The sequence below is a fragment of the Muntiacus reevesi genome, chromosome 2 (genome assembly GCF_963930625.1).
Source record: "Muntiacus reevesi chromosome 2, mMunRee1.1, whole genome shotgun sequence".
Lineage (NCBI taxonomy): Eukaryota > Metazoa > Chordata > Mammalia > Artiodactyla > Cervidae > Muntiacus > Muntiacus reevesi.
The window spans coordinates 46,049,885-46,072,232 of NC_089250.1; the positions used below are offsets into that span (position 1 = coordinate 46,049,885).

General features: G+C 40.7%; 1 protein-coding gene across 1 annotated transcript in view; it reads right to left on the minus strand.

Moving 5' to 3' along the window:
* The window catches only part of SLC23A2 (solute carrier family 23 member 2), a 138,229-nt gene that overhangs the window by 19,313 nt on the left and 96,568 nt on the right, over positions 1 to 22,348 (minus strand). The window contains exons 6-10 of the mRNA XM_065921452.1: positions 17,491 to 17,579; positions 16,399 to 16,469; positions 15,242 to 15,423; positions 2,468 to 2,588; positions 1,666 to 1,822 (exon numbers count right to left, since the gene is read on the minus strand). Coding sequence (XP_065777524.1) covers positions 1,666 to 1,822; positions 2,468 to 2,588; positions 15,242 to 15,423; positions 16,399 to 16,469; positions 17,491 to 17,579 — 620 coding nt within the window. The remainder of the gene's footprint in view (positions 1 to 1,665; positions 1,823 to 2,467; positions 2,589 to 15,241; positions 15,424 to 16,398; positions 16,470 to 17,490; positions 17,580 to 22,348) is intronic.

Sequence of the window (22,348 nt, forward strand, 5' to 3'; positions counted from 1 at the left end):
TATTTAAAATTTAAAACTGTTGGCTTCCAGCTTTCTATTTAAGCCTGTTATTTCATTTTTCTTTTTATCTAGAACTTTTAGTTTGTTGCTTGATAACAGGGTTTCTCAGCCTGGCACTTCTGACATTTTGGACATGAAATGCTAGTCCAAGTAATTCGTAGCATACTAAAGACTAAGAACCACTGGTCTAGATATATAAAAGCTTGTCTCTGGATTAAGATACATGAAAACTTATCTCTGGATTAGAAAGTACGTAAGACTATGCCCTTCTGGCTCAGGGAGCAGCTCTTTATCTAGGGAAGCTCTGGCAATAGAGAAGCTAGCAGCACTCAAGGGCTGTTGTGAACAGAACCCAGACAGCACCTCTGCATTCATGATGTTAAGGACCTGTCCACTCAGTGATGCCTCCCTGAGCATAGGCCCCATGGTCCCTGAGCGAAGTCTCTCATCTCTCAACACACACACTGCTGCTTCTCCGGGACAGCCCGCTCTGTGTTCCTATTAGTATTTGTGCTCATCTTCAGAGCCATGTGTATAGGTACAGAGGACCACCCATATATGCTGTGGGGGCTTCCTCCTACCTGCTCTCCCATGCCTTCTCCTGACTCCCTCATCAACTGACTTTTAATCTCATTTTATCTCAGATTACTTGTATGTTTAGGAACCTTGTATGGAGGGGACAGGTATACATAAATACACACTTATACCATATAATCTGATGAGATTCAGAATGCTTTAGAAAGATTAAACTTTTTACAGTGTTCGTAAATGTGTTAAGACCAGGAGGAAGAACTGCCAGAATCACTATCACTTAACATGCTTAGAACATTTATCTTTGACCCCATCTTTATATTTTTGGCTTTTCCTCACTGTCAGAAAATATGAAAATGTGACTATTGGACAGGGGTGTAAACTGGCACAATCTGACTAAGTTCAGGCTTTATTCTAATAAAAACCTTAAATGCTGGGAACAGAGTCTTCACATTATAACAAGCATGTAATAATCACTTGGTTCACACAAAACACTTCTGGGGCTGGGGTCCAGAAAATGCTACACATGAATCCAAGTGATACCTCACAGCTGGGGATCATACACCCCCACCACTTGGCCAAGAGTTACCCAACAATGAAATTATAACTTAAGATCCATTATCTGTTTGTGAATATTAGTTTACCTGACAGGTGTGACCAAATTTTTTAAAAAAATTATTATAGCCACCTATTGAAAGATTATACAAATTCCACCAGGTTTGAGCAGTCTACTAATCTTCAGCACCTTCCTACTCAAGTCTGTTCATTTCAGTGGTTTGGTTACTGTGCAGCTCTATACTTGCCTTTCTAAGCAGGTGACCTCAAATCCTGGCCATTAGAGCTCAAATCTGGCAAGAGGTTCCTTGAGCCGGGGATTTTGTTCTAATGGAATCAAAAAAATCAACTGGTACAACTGAGAAGAGAGCTGGTTAGTCTCTACAGTCCTCTGGAGACAGAGCCTCCTGCCTCCCTTCTCTGCTATCTACTCCTCTGAAGGCCAGAATGGTATGACTTTCAGGGCACGCTCTGCAACAAAGAAGGCCTTTGGTGTTGCAGAGCTTCCTGCCAATTCCCAACTCCTCTAGGTTGGACCCTTGTGGGCTCCTGACCACTCTTGGCCACCAGAATACTTACATGGGTATGGGACCTTAAACCACGGGGCTACCAGAAGCACACCCTGCCTGGCATCAGTTCGAGCATAGAAGCCATACTTCGTGCTGTCAGGAGGGAAGACATCTGTCACTGTGAAGATGAAGCAGAGTAGCCAGGACACAAGGATGGCCAGGATGATCTGAAGTGGTCAAAGGAAAAAGCTCTGTCAGGCCAACAGAAGTGGTGGTTGCTAGCAAAACATGCCTTCCTGCAGTGGGATTATTATATCTCAGAGCCCATCAGTAACACATAAAGGATCTGCATAAAACCTATTCCTTGAATGGAATCACATTTAGAGAGAGTAGTTTCATACAGTAAAGTTATTTAGTTTGAAACTGGCTAGTAAAATAAGAATAATGGACGATGGGCCTGAAAAGGCCGTGGAGTCCGATCTCCTTCAGTTCCAGGGAGAATCAATGTCCTCTTATGTACTGTTAAAAAGACTCCATGGACTTTTGGATGCCATCACTGACTTGATGGACATGAGTTTGAGCAAGCTCTGGAAGTTGGTGATGGACAAGGAAGCCTGGTGTGCTGCAGTCCATGGGGTTGCAAATGGTCAGACACAACTGAGCGACTGAACTGAAAAGGACTCCAGGACTGGAAACTTCAACCACTTCTAAAACTTAGGTCCATGATGATTTGGATGGTCATTAGTACTCTGATATCATCACACAGACATGGTCCCTCAGGACAATCTGCTTAAACCCCTCTTCTCATTATAAACATTTTACATATGAACCAAATGCAAGATTGTCTCAAAAAAACAAAGGTAATTACTCACAGGGAACATTTTGAAAAGCTGTAACTTATATGCAGTCCATCCTTTCTTGGATTTGTAAATTGGGAGAGGAAATTTAACATTTCTGGCATATTGAGAAAACAGTAATACTAGGAAAATAGTCCTGAGGAGAGAAAGAAAATTAACTAGGTTAAAGGCTATTATATCTATGTTAAAAATAATACTCAAAGTTTCAATGACAAAATTAACCATGTGTTCAATTCACTTCTCTAGAAAGCTGCTATTCCTCTATTGTTTGGGAAATGTCTTTTGGAAATGCCATTTTTAGATCTTAACATTTCCAGATATGGAAATGAGATTGTCATGTAAATACTTCAGCTAAATATTCCTTAATAGGTGAAGAAAAACCAAAGAATGTATATACTTATAGGAAAAGTTCACGCTATGTGAGGAAAAGGACAAGATGCCAGATACAACATACTGCATAGTAAAATTACAACTACGAATTAACTAAAAAATAAGCAATTACCACACAAGAGTGCATATGTACATATATGCATGAATGCAAACAGGTAAGAAGGACAGGATCCAAATGCTCAAAAGGATTGGCTTATTCCCCATTTTTCTGTATGTTCTGATTTACTTGGAAGGAACATAAATTACTTTAAAAAACAAAAACTAAACTTAAATAATTAAGAAAGCTATATACAATAGCATTCAATATTAATAATAATATTCCTGGGCTCCCCTAGTGTGGCTCAGTGGTAAAGACTCTGCCTGCCAGTGAGGGAGATATGGGTTCGATCCCCGATCCAGGAAGATCCCACATGCAACAAAGCAAATAACCCGTGTGCCTAGAGCCCAGGAACCTCAACTACTGAAGCCTGTGCTCTGTGACAAGAGAAATCACCTCAGTAAGAAGCATGTTTCATCCATCTCATTAGAACTGATTCAAATTAATTCTTTTTAATGGCTGAATTCATGTCAAAGTATGGTAAAAACCACTACAATACTGTAAAGTAATTAGCCTCCGACTAATAAAAATAAATGAAAAAAAGAAAAAAACAAAAAACAAAAATAAAGAGTACTACGTTTCTATTAAAAAAAAAAAAGCCTGTGCATTGCAACTAGAGTAGCCCCTGCTCGCAACAACTAGAGAAAAGCCCAAGCAGCAACAAAGACCCACCACAGTCAAAAATACATTTTAAAAAATTATATATATACACATATATATGTGCATGTGTGCTTAGTCGCTCAGTTGTGTCTGACTCTTTGCGACTCCATGGACTGTAGCCTGCCATGTTCTTGTTCCTCCCTCCACAAGGATTCTCCAAGCACAAATACTGGAGTGGGTTGCCATGCCCTCCTCCAGGGGATCGTCCCAATCCAGGGATCAAACCCAGGTCTCCTGCAATGCAGGCGGATTCTTTACCATCTGAGCCACCAGGGAAGCCCAAGAATACTGGAGTGAGTAGCTAGCTATCCCTTCTCCAGGGGAATTTCCAGACCCAGGAATTGAACTGGGGTCTCCTGGATTGCAGGTGGATTCTTTACCAGCTGAGTTATCTGGGAAGCTCCATACAATATATTCATATATAAATAATATTCCTGAGAGATTTCTGTCTCAAGACGTTATGCATTCCCACCCATTAGCCTACCCTTCCACAGTAGCTTCTATAATCATTCAGTTTACAAGAGAGAGACAAAGCCAGCAGTCCAAGATCATGTCTAGCTCTACAGCCTGGGCTCTGAACTATGCTGCCACATCGTGAGGGCAGGGATGTCTGGGATGACTCAGAAGTTTCTCTATAATAAGTCCTGCACTCTTGATCCAGCTTTGCTGAATGCTACAGGAAGCAGGTGGTTCCTGGAGCAGAACCCAACACATCCTCATGTGTCTGGTGCCCCATGTGTGGCAGGTGTGGGATAGCTTCCCATATTGAAACAATGAAGGTATACCATAATATGTCTCATCACCTGTAGGGACTCATTCTTTCTCTTATAACCTAAGGTAGAGTTGACAGGAAGAGAGGATTCTCAAAGTTAAGCTTAATTGTTCCTGGGAACAGTTCTAATTGCTGCAATGGAATTATCAGTTTCATTGACAGCGTCAAGTGCCACTTCACAGTCACACTCCCAATGAGGTGTGAATTGCAGCTGGCTGCCACTCTACCATTTCCTCACCTATGCAGGCACTTCACTGACCTGGTGGCCCACAAAGTCATCAGATCAGTACCAATTCAAAGATGAAAACATACATGGTGCCCAAGTTATTCCAACTCCCCCATGAATGGTGATGTTTAGCAAAAACCAGTATGACAGTGAAGGATACTAAAAGAGATGTACTTTAAATTTAGATCAACATAAATTTTTCACATCTTAAAAAATGTTACTGATTTACTCCCAATTATATACTAAGATCCAAAAAGCCTGGTATCTGTTTTTACTGTTATCATTAGTGCAGGTGACATCTCACCTGACAGTTATATCCGACAGCTATGGTGTTCACTTTTCAAAGCACGTTTAAAAAGGGGAAGGGGACACTTAACAGAGTCCAAGGAAGGACACCCAGATTTCAGGTTCAAATCTGGCAACTGAAATTGAGTAAGTGAACTAGGCAGATGAACACTAGTCTTCTCTTTTAATTTTAACCCTCAAACACACCTGTGGGACAGGTAGGGCAGGCAGCCCCATTGCAGAGAGGCAAGAGCAAAGGCTCAGCACTAGATGCTGTGTCAGAGTTCACAAGACTTGGCCCACCATAGAAGAGGCAGGATCTGAGCCTTGATGCTCAGGCCACAGTTCTGTCCACCATACCAGGATTTCCATCTCATGTGACATTTTGCTTATTTGTCTACCTTTGTTTTAACTTTACCTATATTATGCAAGCAATACATACTAAAATGTAGAAAAACTATAAACGGCAGATAAGCAAAAAGAAAGACACAAAATCTTGAAGACTGCTCATCATCTCACATTGGATGACAAGCATGCAGCACTCTGGTTCTGAATCCCAGGGCTTTTAGAGCATGTTATTGGGTCCCAGGCACTGGGATTAGAAAGGGAAACAGGACTATCTGATGTCATCCTTGCTCTTGGAGCACAAACAGGTCATCAAGTGGCCCAAAGAGGAATCAATCCTATTTTACATGCTGCTTCCCAACTAGCCTGCAGCCCCAGTTAACAGCCTGACCTCAAGAGATGGCAACCTCCATCAGCACCTTAGAGGCTACTTAGCATTCCATCTAGTGGCTGTACCATACCACATCTTATTTAAACACGTCCCCTAAAGTATGACATTGGGAGCAACATAACCAACTGCAATGGATCATCTTTCCCTGGCACCAGTGTGAATATCTGCTTATGACAAGTTCCCAGGACTAGAACAGATCTGTCAAACAGTGAATACTCTACTGAAAAGTGTTTTGATACAAACTGCTAAATATTAAATACATACAGAAAGGTTGGGTGAATTTACAATCACATCCAGAGACCAAGAATGTCTATTTGTTAATGTGACCAACAAAGGTTTAATTTCCGAAACATACAAACAGCTCATGTATCTCAACAACGAAAAAACAACCCAACTGGAAAATGGGCAAAAGGCCTAAACAGACATTTCTCCAAAGAACATATACAGATGACCAACAGGTGCATGAAAAGTCACTCAACATCATTAGTTATTAGAGCAATGCAAATCAAAACTACAATGAGGTATTACCTCACACTGGTCAGAATGGCCATCATTAAGAAGTCCACAAATAATATATCTGAAGATCAGACCAAAAAAGGTCTACAAATGCTGGATAGAGTGTGGAGAGTCCTCTATACTATTGGTGAGAATGTAAATTGGCACAGTCACTATGGAAAACAGTATAGAGGTTCCCCAAGAAACTAAAAACAGAGTTGCTATATGATTCTGCAATTCCACTCATGAGTATATATCTGGAGAAATTTAAAAAGATACATGCACCCCAATGTTCACTGCAGCACTATTTATAATAGTCAAGAAACGGAAAAAACTTAAATGTCCATTAACAGGTGAAAGGACAAAGAAGATGTGGTACAGAAACTAATCAACTAGACTTTAATTAAAATTAAAATCGAGTGAAAGTCGCTCAGTTGTGTCCGACTCTTTGCGACCCCATGGACTGTAGCCTGTCAGGCTCCTCTGTCAATGGGATTCTCCAGCCAATAATACTGGAGTGGTTTGCCATTTCCTTCTCCAGGTAATCTTCCTGACCCAGGAATCGAACCCAAGTCTCCTGTGTTGCAGGCAGACTCTTTACCGAGTAAGCTACAATGGAAGCCCAGAATATTAAAATAACCTATACTAAAAAAAAAAATGATGTGATACACACACACACACACACACACACACACACAGGATTACTACTCAGCCATAAAAAAGAATGAAATGACGCCATTTACAGCAACATGGATCGATCCAGAGATTATCATACTAAGTAAAATAAGTCAGGAGAAAGACAAATACCATTATCACTTACATCTGGAATCTAAAATATGACACAAATGAACTTATCTATAAAACAGCTTCACAGACATAGAGAATAAACCTGTAGTTGTCAAGGTGATATAAGGAAGGGATGGATTGGGGTTTGGGGATTAGCAGATGCAAAATATTATATACAGAATGGATAAACAACAAAGTCCTGGGACTTCCTTAGCAGTCTAATGATTAAGATTCCATGCTTCTACTGCAGGAGACATGTGTTCAATCCCTGGCTGGGGAACTAAGATCCCATATGCTGAGTGGTCTGGCCAGAAAAAAACAAAACCAAATGACAAAACAAGGTCCTACTGTATAGCACAGGAAACTATATTCAATATCCTGTGATAAACCATAATGAAAAAGAATATATATATACACACACACATATATATGTATTACTGAATCACTGCTATACATTAGAAATTAACACAAAACTGTAAATAAACTACACTTCTGTGAAATAAATTTTTAAAAATGTCCATTTGCTACTCACTGTAGCAGGGGGTTTTATTCTTTTAAGTGAAAGTGAAAACTGCTCAGTCATGTCCGACTCTTTGCAACCTCATGGATTATAGTCCATGGAATTTTCCAGGCCAGAATACTGGAGTGGGTAGCCTTTCCTTTCTCCAGGGGGTCCTCCCAACCCAGGGATCAAACCCAGGTCTCCTGCATTGTAGGCAGATTCTTTACCACCTGAGCCACAGGGGAAGCCCAAGAATACTGGAGTGGGTAGCCTATCCATTCTCCAGGAGATCTTCCCAACCCAGGAATTCAACTGGCATCTCCTGCATTGCATGTGGATTCTTTACCAACTGAGCTATCAGGGAAGCCCTTTATACTTTTAAATCCCTACCAATTTCATCAATTTAAAAACACTATCATCATTTATTTTAATATTCATTATTTAACATGAAAATAGGTATTTCAGCATTGTTTGCAACAGAAAATATTTTAAATAACATGCTGTGTATCAACTGGGAAATGGTTTGTGTGCGTGTGTGCATGTGTGCGCTCAGTCGTGTCTGACTCTTTGTGACCCCATGGACTATAGCCCGTCAGGTTCCTCTGTCCATGGGATTTCCCAGGCAGGAATACTGGAGCGGGTTGCCATTTCTTCCTCCAGGGGATCTTCCTGACCCAGGGATCAAACCTGCATCTCCTACATTGGCAGGTGGATTCTTTACTGTTGCCATCACCTGGGAGTAGTTTAATATAGACTATTTCATTCTACTTACCATTGTGCAGTTGTACAAACAATGAAATAGATCTAAACAGACTGTCTTGGGAAGGTGACCCCAACAAATTATTGAGGTGAAAAATTATAAAATAATGATAAAGTTGTATATGTGCACGCTTGTATTTCTGCAGCAATAATGCAAAATATGGAAGGATAAACACTACATTATTGCTAGTTATTCAAGAGAATATTTTTCTGAGGGATGGAGTGTGTGGGAGGGACTATTATTTTACTTTAGATTTCTCTGTTTAATTATTATTAAACTTCAAATGCCAAGAATCTCAATGAATTTGGGGATATAGGCAAAATGAGACTTTTCTGGAATGTCTGGTGATGGTACATGGCAATTTATTAAACTATTCTACTTTTGAATAGGTTTTAAGTTATCCACAAAAAAAGTAAACGGAAAAATATTTTCAGGAAATACACAGTTCCCACTCAGAATTTATGTATGGTGTTAGAAATGGCAGGTACTGGTTCACTACACTGACTCTTCCTTTAGAGACAGTTTGTCTCTAAAGGTCACATCTATTGGTTGACTTAGGAGACCACAATGACCCACCACCAATACTCCTACTGCTAAAGGGTCCCCTACCATGTGAATAATGCATAATGATAACAAGTGAAGGTAGCCCTTTTTAAACACTAATTGGTTATCTGCATTACTATTTTTTTGTTAAGTGGTTCTTCATTCATTACTCTACCAGGACTCTCTCTCCTTTGAATTAACTGGTGAAATTCTATGAGCTGGGAACATTAGCCTTTCTTATGGAGTTTGCTGTATTTTCTCAGGTACACTGAAAATTTAGTTTCAATGGTTTTTCATATGAGCTTTAAATTAAGCAGTGGTAAAATCAATCTTTCTCTTTTCCTACCTGCCTTGTCTAGCCTATTTAATATAAGTTTCCTTACGGCCCTTTCATGGTTTTATTTTCTACATTTGAGTCTTTAACTCAACTGAAATGTAATTTGATATAAAGCAGAAATCTAACTTTTTTCCAAATAATTATTTTCTACACAGTTCATTTTCTGCTGATTTCAAGCATCATATACTAAGCATTAATTTTTTTTTATTGGTTATGTTTCTATTCTTTCTGTTCTACTCTATCAATGTCTACCCTGTCCCACATCACAGTATTAAGTCCTAGAATGTGTTTTAATTATTGTTAAGGGCAAGTCATCAAGCCCTTCTCCCTATTCCTGCATTGATCCATATTGTTTTATTTTGTCTTATTTATTGGTTAGCACATTCAGAACTTTAAATGATTCTGATAATAAACATTTTTATCTCAGTTTCTGATTTCAACAGCCAGTCTAATTTAATTAAGTCTTTCACCATTAATGTATGTTGTTGTCCAGTCACTAAGTCGTGTCCAACTCTCTGCAAACCCATGGACTGCAGCACGCAAGGTTTCCCTGTCCTTCAGTATTCTGCCAGAGTTTGCTCAAACTCATGTCCATTGAGTTGATGATGCCATCCAACCATCTCATCCTCTGTCACCCCCTTCTTCTCCTGCCCTCCATCTTTCCCAGCATGAGTCTTTTCCAATGAGTCACTTCTTCGCATCAGGTGACCAAAGTATTGGAGCTTCAGCTTCAGCCCTTCCAATGAATATTCAGGGTTGATTTCCCTTAGGATTGACTTGTTTGATCTCCTCGCTGTTCAAGAAGCTCTCAAAAGTCTTCTCTAGCACCACAGTTCAAAAGCATCAATTCTTCAGCACTCAGCCTTCTTTATGGTCCAACTCTCACAGCAGTACATGACCACCGGAAAAACCATAGCTTTGACTATACAGACATCTATCGGCAAAGTGATGTCTCTGTTTTTTAATCTGCCATCTAAGTCTGTTATGACTTTTCTTCCACAGAGCAAGTGTCTTTTAATTTCATGGCTGCAGTCATCATCCACAGTGATACTGGAGCCCAAGAAAATAAAATCTGTCACTGCTTCCACTTTCCCCCCATCTATTTGCCATGAAGTGATGGCATCAGATGCCATGATCTTAATTTTTTAAATGTTGAGTTTTAAGTCTGTCTTTTCACTCTCTTTCACTCTCATCAAGAGGCTCTTTAGTTTCTCTTCACTTTCTGCCAGTAGAGTAGTATCATCTGCATATCTGAGGTTGCTGATATTTCTCCAGCAACCTTGATTACAGCTTGAGTCATCCAGTCCAGCATTTTGAATGATGTACTCTGCATATAAGTTAAATAAGCAGAGTGACAATTTACAGCCTTAATGTATTTCTTTCCCAATTTTGAACCAATCCATTGTTCCATATCTGGTTTTAAATGTTGCTTCTTTACCTGCATACAGGTTTCTCAGGAGGCAAGTAAGGTGTATGGGGCATTTAAAAATCATATTTATCACTGTTAACAGTTTGCAGTTGGAACATAGATTGATCAATTTAAAAAAATCATCACCATGATTTTTAAATAAAAAACCAAAGTGGATTTTAATAAAATAAAATTTCTAATATTTAACATCCTTGAGTTCCTGAAATGATAAATACATTGCCCTTTTACTGTATTATCTGTAGCAGCATTTTCCCAAACCATGTCCCAAGGAACATTCTTTTCAGATATGTTTATAGATGCAGCACTTAAAAAATTAAGTATGTACAGAGCTGTACAGTAAGGCCCTTTTCTGAAAGTTTTCTACACACTTTCATCTTAGAGACTGTATTGGGCCTTTTAAGACACTGAGCTTTAGATGCTATTGCTGCTGCTGCTGCTAAGTCGCTTCAGTCGTGTCCGACTCCGTGCGACCCCAAAGATGGCAGCCTACCAGGCTCCTTTGTCCCTGGTATTCTCCAGGCAAGAACACTGGAGTGGGTTGCCATTTCCTTCTCCAATGCACGAAAGTGAAAAGTGAAAGTGAAGTCACTCAATCATGTCTGACTCTTCGTGACCCCATGGATTGTAGCCTTCCAGGCTCCTCCATCCATGGGAGTTTCCATGCAAGAGTACTGGAGTGGGTTACTACCTGAATGTATTTCCTTAGGGTTTTATACAACCCTGGGAAGGAAAAAGTTGGTCCAGGATCTCCCTTCTGCATTAGCTCTGTCAGGATTTGCCATTAAGATAAAACTATGAAGCTTCCTTTCTTTTTCAAAGCTCCAGTACAGTTTAAACAGTACAGGAATTTTCTCTTCCTTGGAGATCATAATATACTCAATGCCTAACCAGTAGAGCACATCCTTCAGGAATGAAAGTCTTTCCAAAACATCCTTGACTTTTCCTTCCCACGGTCAAGGGTCAAGGGTGTGGTCACACCTCCCGCCCCTCCCCTAACTTATTCACAATGCTCTTAGTGAATATGCCTGACCTGGGACAGACAGTGAGCCAGGTACTGGCAGTGCCAGGGTGATTAGTATAGAGCTGAGGTCCTGCCTTCACAGAGCTGAGATCCAAGGACAAAAGAAGAGCTCTGGAAAACAAAAAACAGGACAGCAGAAATAAAAAAAACTCAAGAGAAGTCACAGATAAAGCTGAGGAAAATTCCTAGGAACAGATGGAAAAAACAAAGAGATGAAAGACAGAAGAGGAAAGTAAGAGGACAACTTTGGGAGGACCAACATCCTAGAAGTTCCAGAGAGAGAGAGACAAGCAGGGATGGAAGGGATTGGGTGCGGGGGGAGGCATCTGTGAAATAATTCAAGATCATTTCCCATGAACACCCAAGATTACAAAGTAAAACAGCCCAGAGTGCCAAGCCTGAGATGTAAACAGACCACCAAAGAGCAGCAGGCAAGGTTTCAGACATCGTGATGACAAGAAGACCTAAAAGATTCTAGAATCTAGCAAGAATTGGGGACAGAAGAGAAAGTCTTGAAGAGATAATGACCAAGCATTTTATAGGACTGACAATGCACAGGAAGGGAGAAAAAAAAAAAAACCAGAGACCAGTTTGGAAGTGATGGCTGAGTGTTGTAGCAATGATGACCAAGGATAGAATTGGGATTTTTTTTCTGGAGGTAGGAGAGGATGACAGGTTCTGCATGGTGAATGAGGGAGTGAAGAACAAAGGATCACTGCAGGGCTTCTGGCTTAAGCACCTGTGCTACTACTGCACCTGTGGCTGTGCTACTGTGAGGAAGACCACAGAAGGAATTGGTTTACAGTCAAGGAGGGAGTCAAAAGTTTGGAGTTTTCTTCCCTTAAAGTTTGAGGTGTCTTGTGTAACAGCAAATGGACAGGGCAAGTCAGGGGTTTGATCTGAAAGTCTGAGTTTAGAGGTCCATGTTATAGGTTCATGTGGAGCCCACCAGCATAATGCATGTCTGCTGATGCCATAAACTCAATGAGATACTCCAGAAGAAGAGAATGGAGACAGAAGGAGGCCCACGACCAAGTTCTGAGGAGCCCCAACATCCAGAGGTCTGGGGGAGAAGGGGTCAGTTTTGATTATTTACCAAAAATACAGCTGGAAAACCACCTATTCTATTTATATATATATTTAAACTTAGGGGCAGGAACACAGATCTACCTCATCCTCCCTGGAGCTAAGTTTTACCACTGCTTTGTGTGTGCATTCCCTCTCACCTTAATTAACCCTGCCAGCAGTCTGTCTATATGTATGCCACTCTCTCCAAAAAACCAGCTTTGGCATGCATCACTTCTATTTGTTTCCTATTTTTTATTTTGTTGTTCAGTTGCTCAGTTGTGTCTGACTCTTTGCGACCCCATGGATTGCAGCATGCCAGGCCTCCTTGTCCCTCACCATCTCCCAGAGTTTGCTCAAACTCATGTCCACTAAGTCGATGATGCCATCCAACCATCTCATCCTCTGTCATCCCCTTCACCTCCTGCCTTCAATCTTTCCCAGCATCAGGGCCTTTTCCAACGACTCAGCTCTTCTTATCAGGTGACCAAAGTATTGAACCTTCAGCTTCAGCATCAGTCCTTCCAAATAATATTCAGGGTTGATTTCCTTTAGGATTGACTGGTTTTATCTCCTTGCAGTCCAAGGGACTCTCAAGAGTCTTCTCCAGCACCACAGTTCAAAAGAATCAATTCTCCAGCACTCAGCCTTTTTTTATGTCCAGCTCCCACATCCGTACACGACTACTGGAAAAACCATAGTTTTGACTATACAGACTTTTGTAGGCAAAGTAACATCTCTGCTTTTTAAAAAGCAGGGTGCATTTAAATAAGCCTTGACGTATTCCTTTCCCAATTTTGAACCAGTCCGTTTTTCCATGTCCAGTTCTAACTGTTGCTTCTTGATCTGCATACAGGTTTCGCAGGAGGCAGTAGCAGGTAAGGAGGTCTGGTATTTCTGTCTCTTTAAGAATTTTCCACAGTTTGTTGTGATCTACACAGTCAAAGACTTTAATGTAGTCAATGAAGCAGATATTTTCCAGAATTCTCTAGCTTTTCCTATGATCCAATGAATGTTGGCAATTTGATCTCTGGTTCCTCTGCCATTTCTAAATCCAGCTTGTACATCTGGAAGCTCTCAGTTCACATACCATCAAAGACTAGGTTGAAGGATCTTAAGCATTACTTTGCTAGCATATTTTTTGTATCTCTACCAATGTTTTCCCCTGCTTTCACTGCGTTCATTTTTCATCCTGTTTTTCTCATTTTTGAAGATAAGCTCTTCAAGTACTTTATTTTTATTTGACTCTTCTTGAGAACTGACTGTTCAATAAGTGTGATTAGTGCTGTTATCATCATTTTCTAAATTGTCGGCAATTGTAAAGTTTGGAGTTCTTTTCTGAGTTATTTATAATGGTGTTCTCTTGCTTCTAAGTGGTTTGGGGGTTTTATTCATTCTTTTGTTATTGGTTCTAAAGTTTACAGCAAGACGGTAAACACAATTTCTCCTTTTTGGAACTTACTGCATTTCACTGAGTGAACATTCTCACATGCCTTCAACACACCCATCCTGATATGGAAATACTGACAACCTTTGGTGAAATGAGAAAACTAAGAACAACACTGGATATTTTCTTATACTTTAACTTATAATGATATATGGATTACAATTATGTAAGGATTCACTTTATTTGTAAACCACATTCTAACACAGAGAGGCAGAATTAAGTGTTACGGGTTAAGTTTGAGTCAGACTATTTGGGTTTTGAAAAGCATCCTGGCTAACTGTGTGAACCTGAAAAACTAACACTGCATCTTTGTTCCTGGATTTCTTTACTTGTTACACAGGGATAACACTGGTACCTACCTTAATTTATAATATATATAACCAGCATTATGTAAAGCATGATATGTAGGCTCAATAAATACTGTTTTTCATTGAATAACTACAGAAGTTTTCACAAAACAAAAACAATTAGAAATCCTCTTGTGTTACTTAATTTTTTAAGAACTCTGACTGATTGCTAAAATTCTAGAGTCTTAGAATCATCTCCTATGATGTGGTCAACTCTTACATATGCTCTACAGAAATATACTCTAGAGAGATATGCTCTACAGAGATATGCAGAGACTGTGGGTTCTATCTGCGGTACACAGAAAGCTGTGGCTCTAACAATCAATCTCATAAAGTTCTGAATGTCTTTATTGACATTACTGAAAAAAGGGGCAAGTGACATATTTAATTCACTTCAAGTACTGTGTGAAAAGACTGGCACTGACCAGCAGGACTCTGGCAGAAATGACAGCTTTGTGACAGGTGTGCGGAGCTGTCTGACCTGGGAGCCACATCACCCTTGATGCCAACACACTGCAGGCCGCAGCTCTGTTTCCTGCCAGCCTGGAAGGATTTTTGAGTCTCATTTAAAGGATTCAGCTTCTTGGTATTTCAATTTCCATGTATGAGACTTGGCATGACCCCAAAAGTCAAGAGTTAATGGCGCCACCATCTTACTCCTTTCTCAAAGTTTAAAACCTTACAGCCCTCCCAATTTTTAGAATACCCTGACTGCATGGCACTTTAATAATTCCCTGGCATGAGACAACTAAAGTTTAAACTATCAGACTAATCTTACATATCTCCTAAAGTCTGTATAAATGTTCAAAACATTCAAAGAAGCTGCCCCTCAGTGTTGGGAAGAAGGGAGATCTTTTACTGTCCACTCCTGAGTGGCCTGGGAACACTTACAGCATGGCGATGCCCCAGTGCTTCCCTGCTCTCTCTCCTGCTGCCTGGAAACCGGAGAGGCCAATGAGGGCCACCGTGGGTGTGATGGTCAGGGGCCCGATGTATTTCAGCAGAGCCCCAGGCAGGCCTAGGAGGCCGATGACCACTTCTATCAATGAGGACATGATGATGGCTCCCTGGATCTGGAGCAAGAAAGGACACAGACATAAGAGCAAGCTGCTTATAAATCACACACTCTAAATGTCACCTGCAACCACAACTGATAATTCTGTAAGGCATCAAGCTATTATAAAATAGGCAGGACATAGCTGAGAAATGCCTGGGAAACCCTAAAGATACCAGCGGGTGTGATTGGGACCTAGCAAACCAAAGTATGACCCGACTACTGTAAGAGTATTACCGAAATGGGCGCTGGACACAAAATCAGCTTGCCTATCCCACTGATTGAGACAGATGGAATTTATCATTCTCATTTAAGACACAATGTTCAAAACAAGACCCAAAGGTACAATACATACAAAGACTCTTAACTTTAAGAAGTGAGCTCCTGCAGCACATTTAAAAGGTATTGTTACTGACAAAAATCCTAAAGGAATATTTGTGTTGTACAGAATGGTGATATCTGTGTTAATTCTGAACTAATGGTGAATGGTTTTACAGATTTTGGAAGATCTGGATAAAATGTCAGTCATTCTTTGTATCTAAGGACTCCCACACACACCCTACTCTATTCAAGTGCACTGAAGCATACAAATGGGTTTAATTCCTTCAACCAACATAAGTAAACACTGAGGCCAGGAATAAACAGTTTTGCAAATTATCAACTCTGTGGTTCCCTCCAAAGGGAGCCAGGTCCCTCAGCTGGTTACACTGGAGGGTGTAAGCAGACAGGTCTGTGGCGGCATAGGAGAGGAGGAAGAGAAAGAAGGACAGAAAAGAGGGCAAGAAACAATACTGTCTGCTGGCACAAAGCATTTCTACATGCTTTATTTTATAGCGATGTCATCTAAATTGAATTTCACAACACAAATGAACATATCAGTAGCTGGAAAAAAAAAAGAGCTTAGGGTAAGCAACTGCAATATACTGGGCATGACCAACACTGAAAATGAGAAGAAACACAAAGAAGCCGTAAGTAGACAATGCTCATCATTTACCTCGCGTATTCGGGGATACCAGATGTGTTCTGTGTGTAACAGCTCTGTCGTTCCATTGGCAACCAAAACATCTTGAAAACAAAAACAAAGACAAAATTTTTCTTGGAGTGACACTGATGTTTGACGGGACATATTCATTTTACTCCTTTTAAGAAGAATTACCTCCCTGTTCTCAGTATATCTGTACAAATACCCAACCCTAAAATTCAAGTTACAACAGTACAGCATTATCATACTGAAAGGTGGATTCCCTATTGCTAATATAACCAAATTTATTCACCAACGAGAGCTCCTGGCTTCTCAGAAGCTGACTGAACTGCTGATACACACTGCTAGTCCCAGTCTCATACAAAGACCAACCTTTGCAAGCAGCTCATTGAAATGACCAATAGGAAGGTTGCCTGATTGAGGTTTTAAAAACCTAGATAAAACTGAGGCCCTTTTTCTGTTCCTAAATCAAATCAGTGGTCACAAAGTAACTCCTAGGAGCAAGGAAGGAAATAAAGGCTAGAAAATTCTGCTCCTAGAACCTAAAAATCTAACAGTATTTTGAGAGTACAACAGGTCTGTCTGCTTTCCTCAAATCCCCTATCTGATCTCTTCCTGACCCCACTGGGTTATTTAAGGATCTTTGCAATCACTATGAGGAGGATAGGAGGGGGAATGAAAAGTCATTTGCAGAAAACCAAAGCAGCCAGATCCTTAAAAAGCAGAGATGTTTCAGAGGAAGGATGCTGATGCAGCAAAGAGAGTGACTACTGGTGGTTCATAAAATCCACTGAAAGAAAGAGGCAGAAAAACAGCACAAATATTTTTCTATTCTGTTTCTATATTTATCAGTTTTCATTAGCACAGATAAACGAGGTCCTTCTCTGGTCCTTACTTGCTCTGGGGGTGGGGATGGATGAGTGGATAGAGAGAGACAGAAACACGGTCCACAGATTGGAGTGTTCTAAGCTGTTTTGCTGGGTGTGTGTTCTGTGCCTGATTCCAGAAAGGATTTAACACTGCTGGGGGCAGCACATCCAGGCCTCCCTTCTAACACCTGCATTAAAGGACCCCAATGACATATGTGGAAATAACTGCAATTACCTGTGGTGTTACATTTCCATTTATCTAAAGACAGGATGGCTCGAGCAGGGGCCAGAAATGCAAAAGCACTGGCCTGAAACAGGGGTAACCTAAAAGAAACGAGACCAAAACCATGATCACAGCATCAGGAACTACCGAGGTAGTTCACTATTTGACAGCTTAACAGTCTTTTCCATAGACAAACAGCACATGAGTAAATGCAGGCACACCTGGAAAAAAAGCCCCAGTCTGCAAAGACATCCTCGGCCATGCAGCCAGGGACGCTGGCTTCTCCATTCTCCCCTCCTAATGCTCTCTCCCCAGAGAGCCCCAGGGTAGGTTGTGGGGGAGCTCTGTAGTCAGTGCCAGCACCCCAACACCAGCCCCTGACATTACCACCTTTCCCCTTGGTGGGGGGAATGCAGGCATTTGGGTGTCTCTGTCCTGCTGAGTTTGTGAGCTCCTTATTAAACATCAATGTACCTCTTCTATTTTACCATCCTCCTCGCTGTCAAATTCTTATTGGTTATCATGGGAGAAAAACCTATTTCCCCATGTCGTTCCATTTTGTAAGTCAAAACTGCCGTAAATCACTGGGGCTAAGCAATAAGATTACATTAGTTATCTATCTATTGAGAAAAAGGAAAACTGTAAGTTACAAATCAACAGTAGATAAAATATTCTGCTTAATAAAAAAAAATACTCAAAAAAAACACTTGTACCCTTATTTCTAAAGATCCCAGAAAACTTGTAGATTCTGTTAAATTTCCTGCCTACACTGTCAAACTAAATGCAGAGATCCTCGATACCATCATTCAATTACATTCTTGATAATTCATATTGATTTTATGAGCACTGGTGCTACTCAAATTCAAAAGATTTTGTTATTTATTATTAGGGTATAATAGAGTATTTTCCACTGGAGTTGTATTAAGGTGGTTCTAATGGGCTAAGATAGGAACTCAATCACTATCTTTAACATTATTTTGAGGGTAAAATATGAAACCAGCCCTTTGGTTTGCAGGGTTTGGAACTTTCAGATATCCAGATCATTCTTAAAACACTTCTAAGCAGCCTTGAATCAGTGTCCTGGCCAGTAGGATAGGAACCCAGTCAGGCTCTCCTCTGAGCTGACAGTACGTCCTGCCCTGAGTCACATAGTAACTGGATTGAGAAACACTGGCTCTGGCTGAAGGACATAGAGCCGCTTTACAAATACAGAGCTGGTACACACTATTCTGAGGTAGATGAGGCTCTTCCCCCATACAATCATCTAAACTTCAGATCCCTGGGCTCTTCAAGCAGACAGGACTGTCTGCTCTTTTATTCTGCACTGATGACTGGAAAGAAACAAACTAAACTGTGCTTTTCTTTACACAAGGAGTTGGAAAACCACTTGGTTTTATGAGTAAAGTTTCACTGGGACACAGCCACCACCCTCACTCATTCATGAGCTGTCTGCACCTACTCTTATGCTTCAGTGGTAGAGCTGAATAGTTACAACAGGGAACACAAAGCCTAAAATATTCACTGGTTAACACACTATAGAAAAAATAAAATTGCTAATCTTGACTACAGGGAAGGTATATCTTAAATATGTGAAAATACCCCAAAAATGTAGAATTTTTTTTTTTAGCAGACATTTTTAAAGTTAATAAATAGTGTTAACTAGATGTCATTAAGGAAAAAATATGAGCAGATTTTGTAGCCCCCGGAAAGGAAAAGACCCTAACAAGCCCCACACAAGTTTTTACTCTGCTCAAAACTCTTCTGGAGGTGCCTCATTTCCTCTTCAGCACCCAGGAGACCTGAATCCATTTCCCAGTCTAGTCTCTCACCCATCATGTCACACACTTGCACTCCAGGCAAGTAGTCTATGTTCTTGCCTCTGAGCCTGTGCTTATCTCTTCAGTCATCAATTCATTCCTAAAGCTCCATTTCAACATTTAAAGGGCACCAAAAATACCATCTCCTCCAGGAATTATTCTTGGCTCTCCGAAGGATCTATAATGTGTTCTCCTACTTAGGACATTCTGGCCATGATTTCTACAAGTTACTCCCCAAGTTGCCGGGAAACTGCTTCATGATTCCCTGGGGTGGGGGTGGTGGGCGCTGGTTAAAAAGGAACAATTCTCCTTCTCATTCAGTCTATGTTAATCAGAGTCTCAGGTGGAGTCTCTGAATCTGCATTTTGAATAATTACTTCTGGGTAAGGCTGAGGCACTAGGCAACAAAGACAACCCCTATGCCAGATGAAGGGATTTACCATTTTGGTCTCTTGATGGACATTTCCTGGGTGTCTGCTTGACACAGGCACACTTATAAACAGATGAGACAATGGGAAAAACCACCCTTGGGCCCTTGAGGGGTTTCTGTTGTGTGAAAGAGATTATCTATCATGGCTATACATGAAGGGTAGTGAGGGAGATGGTGCAAGATGCCATGGGAGTCTGTAATCACTTAAAGGACAATAAGTACTTCAGCCCATAAGCAAGAGGTTAGTTAATCCAGGCAGAGGAGAGCAGATGCAAATGAGAGCCACAAAGCAGACCCAGAAATCCTCAAAGAATTGCATGTACTTTACTGTGGGTGGGAGTTGGTGTGGTGAAGGTCAGAGGGGGCCAAACAGCAAATGCCTTGCAATCTTGTAGATAAGAGGAAAACCAGTGAAGAACCTTGCTCTGAAAGAATCACTTCTGGGGGGAAAACACAAAGTTGACTTTAACTATTCTCAAGGCATTCCAAGAGGCTGTGACATAACTCTGGTTAGTGGCCCTTGTTTCACTGACTCCACCCATCCTGTGGTGGCAGTTCAGATGACCGGCCTGCCCAAGTCAGGTTCTGGCCTCTACAATTCCCTTCACAGCACTGAAGCCTCTGTATTGAAGAGCTCCCTGCTGCTAACCTGCTCATCTCCCCAAGGGGGTGGTATCACCCTGACAGTAGGAACTGAGCCTGTTTACCCATCACTGGACCCCCAGCACTAACTTTCGCTTAGTAATTAATGAATTGAAGGTGCTATCGACAAATATCCTTCCAGAGGAATTTTATTAGACTAGAAATAAGAGGTTATGTCTTTCTGCCATGTTGCTTTTAATTGCAAATTTGGGGGAGATCTTTTTTAAGATTAAAGGCACTGGGTAGAGAGAGTAGAGAGTTCAATGTGCATGGATATTCAAGATAAAATCAGGTAACTCCCCCATGCCCCAGAGGCTGGCAGTCCTCCATGGTGCCATCAAGGAAAAGGTATCAAAAAGTTTAAAAGGAAACAGTCCCACAGGCAGCACCAAGAAGGGGTGAAATGCATCTGCCCAGAACTAAACTATTTAATGAAAATGAATAAAGCAAACACATAATTCAACAGCACAGAGAACACACTGTGCCTGGCTTTCTCCATCTACCAAGAAAGTAATCAAGTTGGTACAAAAACTTTCATCACCAACGGACCACCAGCCCAGGTGGGATACATGAGTCAGGTGCTCGGGCCTGGTGCACTGGGAGGACCCTGAGGAGTCGGGTGCGGAGGGAGGTGGGAGGGGGGATCGGGATGGGGAATACGTGTAACTATATGGCTGATTCATGTCAATGTATGACAAAACCCACTGAAATGTTGTAAAGTGATTGGCCTCCAACTAATAAAATAATATTTAAAAAAAAAAAAAAAAAAAAAAACTTTCATCACCAAATAAACATTTACTTAAATCTAAACTGCAGCACAATTGCAAGTTTGGCCTTAAGAAAAGCAAAATACAATATGTCAAAGAATATTCTTTTCTTAACTGGAAGTATTTCCATACTGTTTACTACACCTATATGTATGTATGCATCTGCTGGACTGCTGAAAAGGAGCTTGTGGGCATGGAGTCCTCTACCCAAACACTTTAGTAGGCATCTCTTAAGAATAAATAAATCCTCCCACATCATTACCCCCTGCCCTGTAATCACACCCAAGGAAGGTGACATGAATGTTAATAACATGGCCTAATAGTTAGGCCATACTTCAATTCCCCAAATTCTTTTAAGATTTTTTTTTTTAATGTGGACCATTTTTGAAGTCTTTACTGAATTTGTTACAATATTGCTTCTGTTTTACATTTTTTGGATTTTTTTTTTTTTTTGGCCAAAGGCATGTGGGACCTTGGTTTCCCAATCAGGAATCAAACTTGCACCCCTTGCATTAGAAGGTGAAATCTGTCACTAGACCATCACAGAAGTCCCTAATTGTTTATAAAAGTGCTTATATCCAATCAGAGTTTCTATACTGCAGCTGGTTATGGTGCATTATATTTAGAGTCAGGTTAAACATTTTTGTTTGGCAAAGACTGCTCAGGTGTCATACCTTCTCTGGTAGCTCGGCTGGTAAAGAATCACCTGCAATGCAGGAGACCCCGGTTCAATTCCTGGGTGGTGAAGATCATCTGGAGAAGGGATAGGATCCTGGTTCAATTCCTGGGTGGGGAAGATCCACTGGAGAAATGGATAGGCTATCCACTCCAGTATTCTAGCCTGGAGAATTCCATGGACTGTATAGTCCATGGGGTCACAAAGAGTCGGACATGACTGAGCAACTTTCACTGTCAAACACTTTTGGCAAAGACTGCTCAGGTGTCGTACCTTTCTTAAAGCATCACATCTGGAGGCCTGTCAGGCTGTCCCATGAGGTAGGAAAACTTGGTCAGGGTAGTGACTATTAGAACTCTCCATTTTCAAAGTACCTCCTCCTTTTGTAATGAATAAATTATCTATAAGGTGATTCTTAAATTGTACAAATATTATATTCTCACTAGCTTATTAACATTCTTACCGTGTGGCTCTAAAACTATAGTTTTTTATTTTATCATTCCGTTGATACTAATTAGTGCCCTTTTGTAAAGAGCTT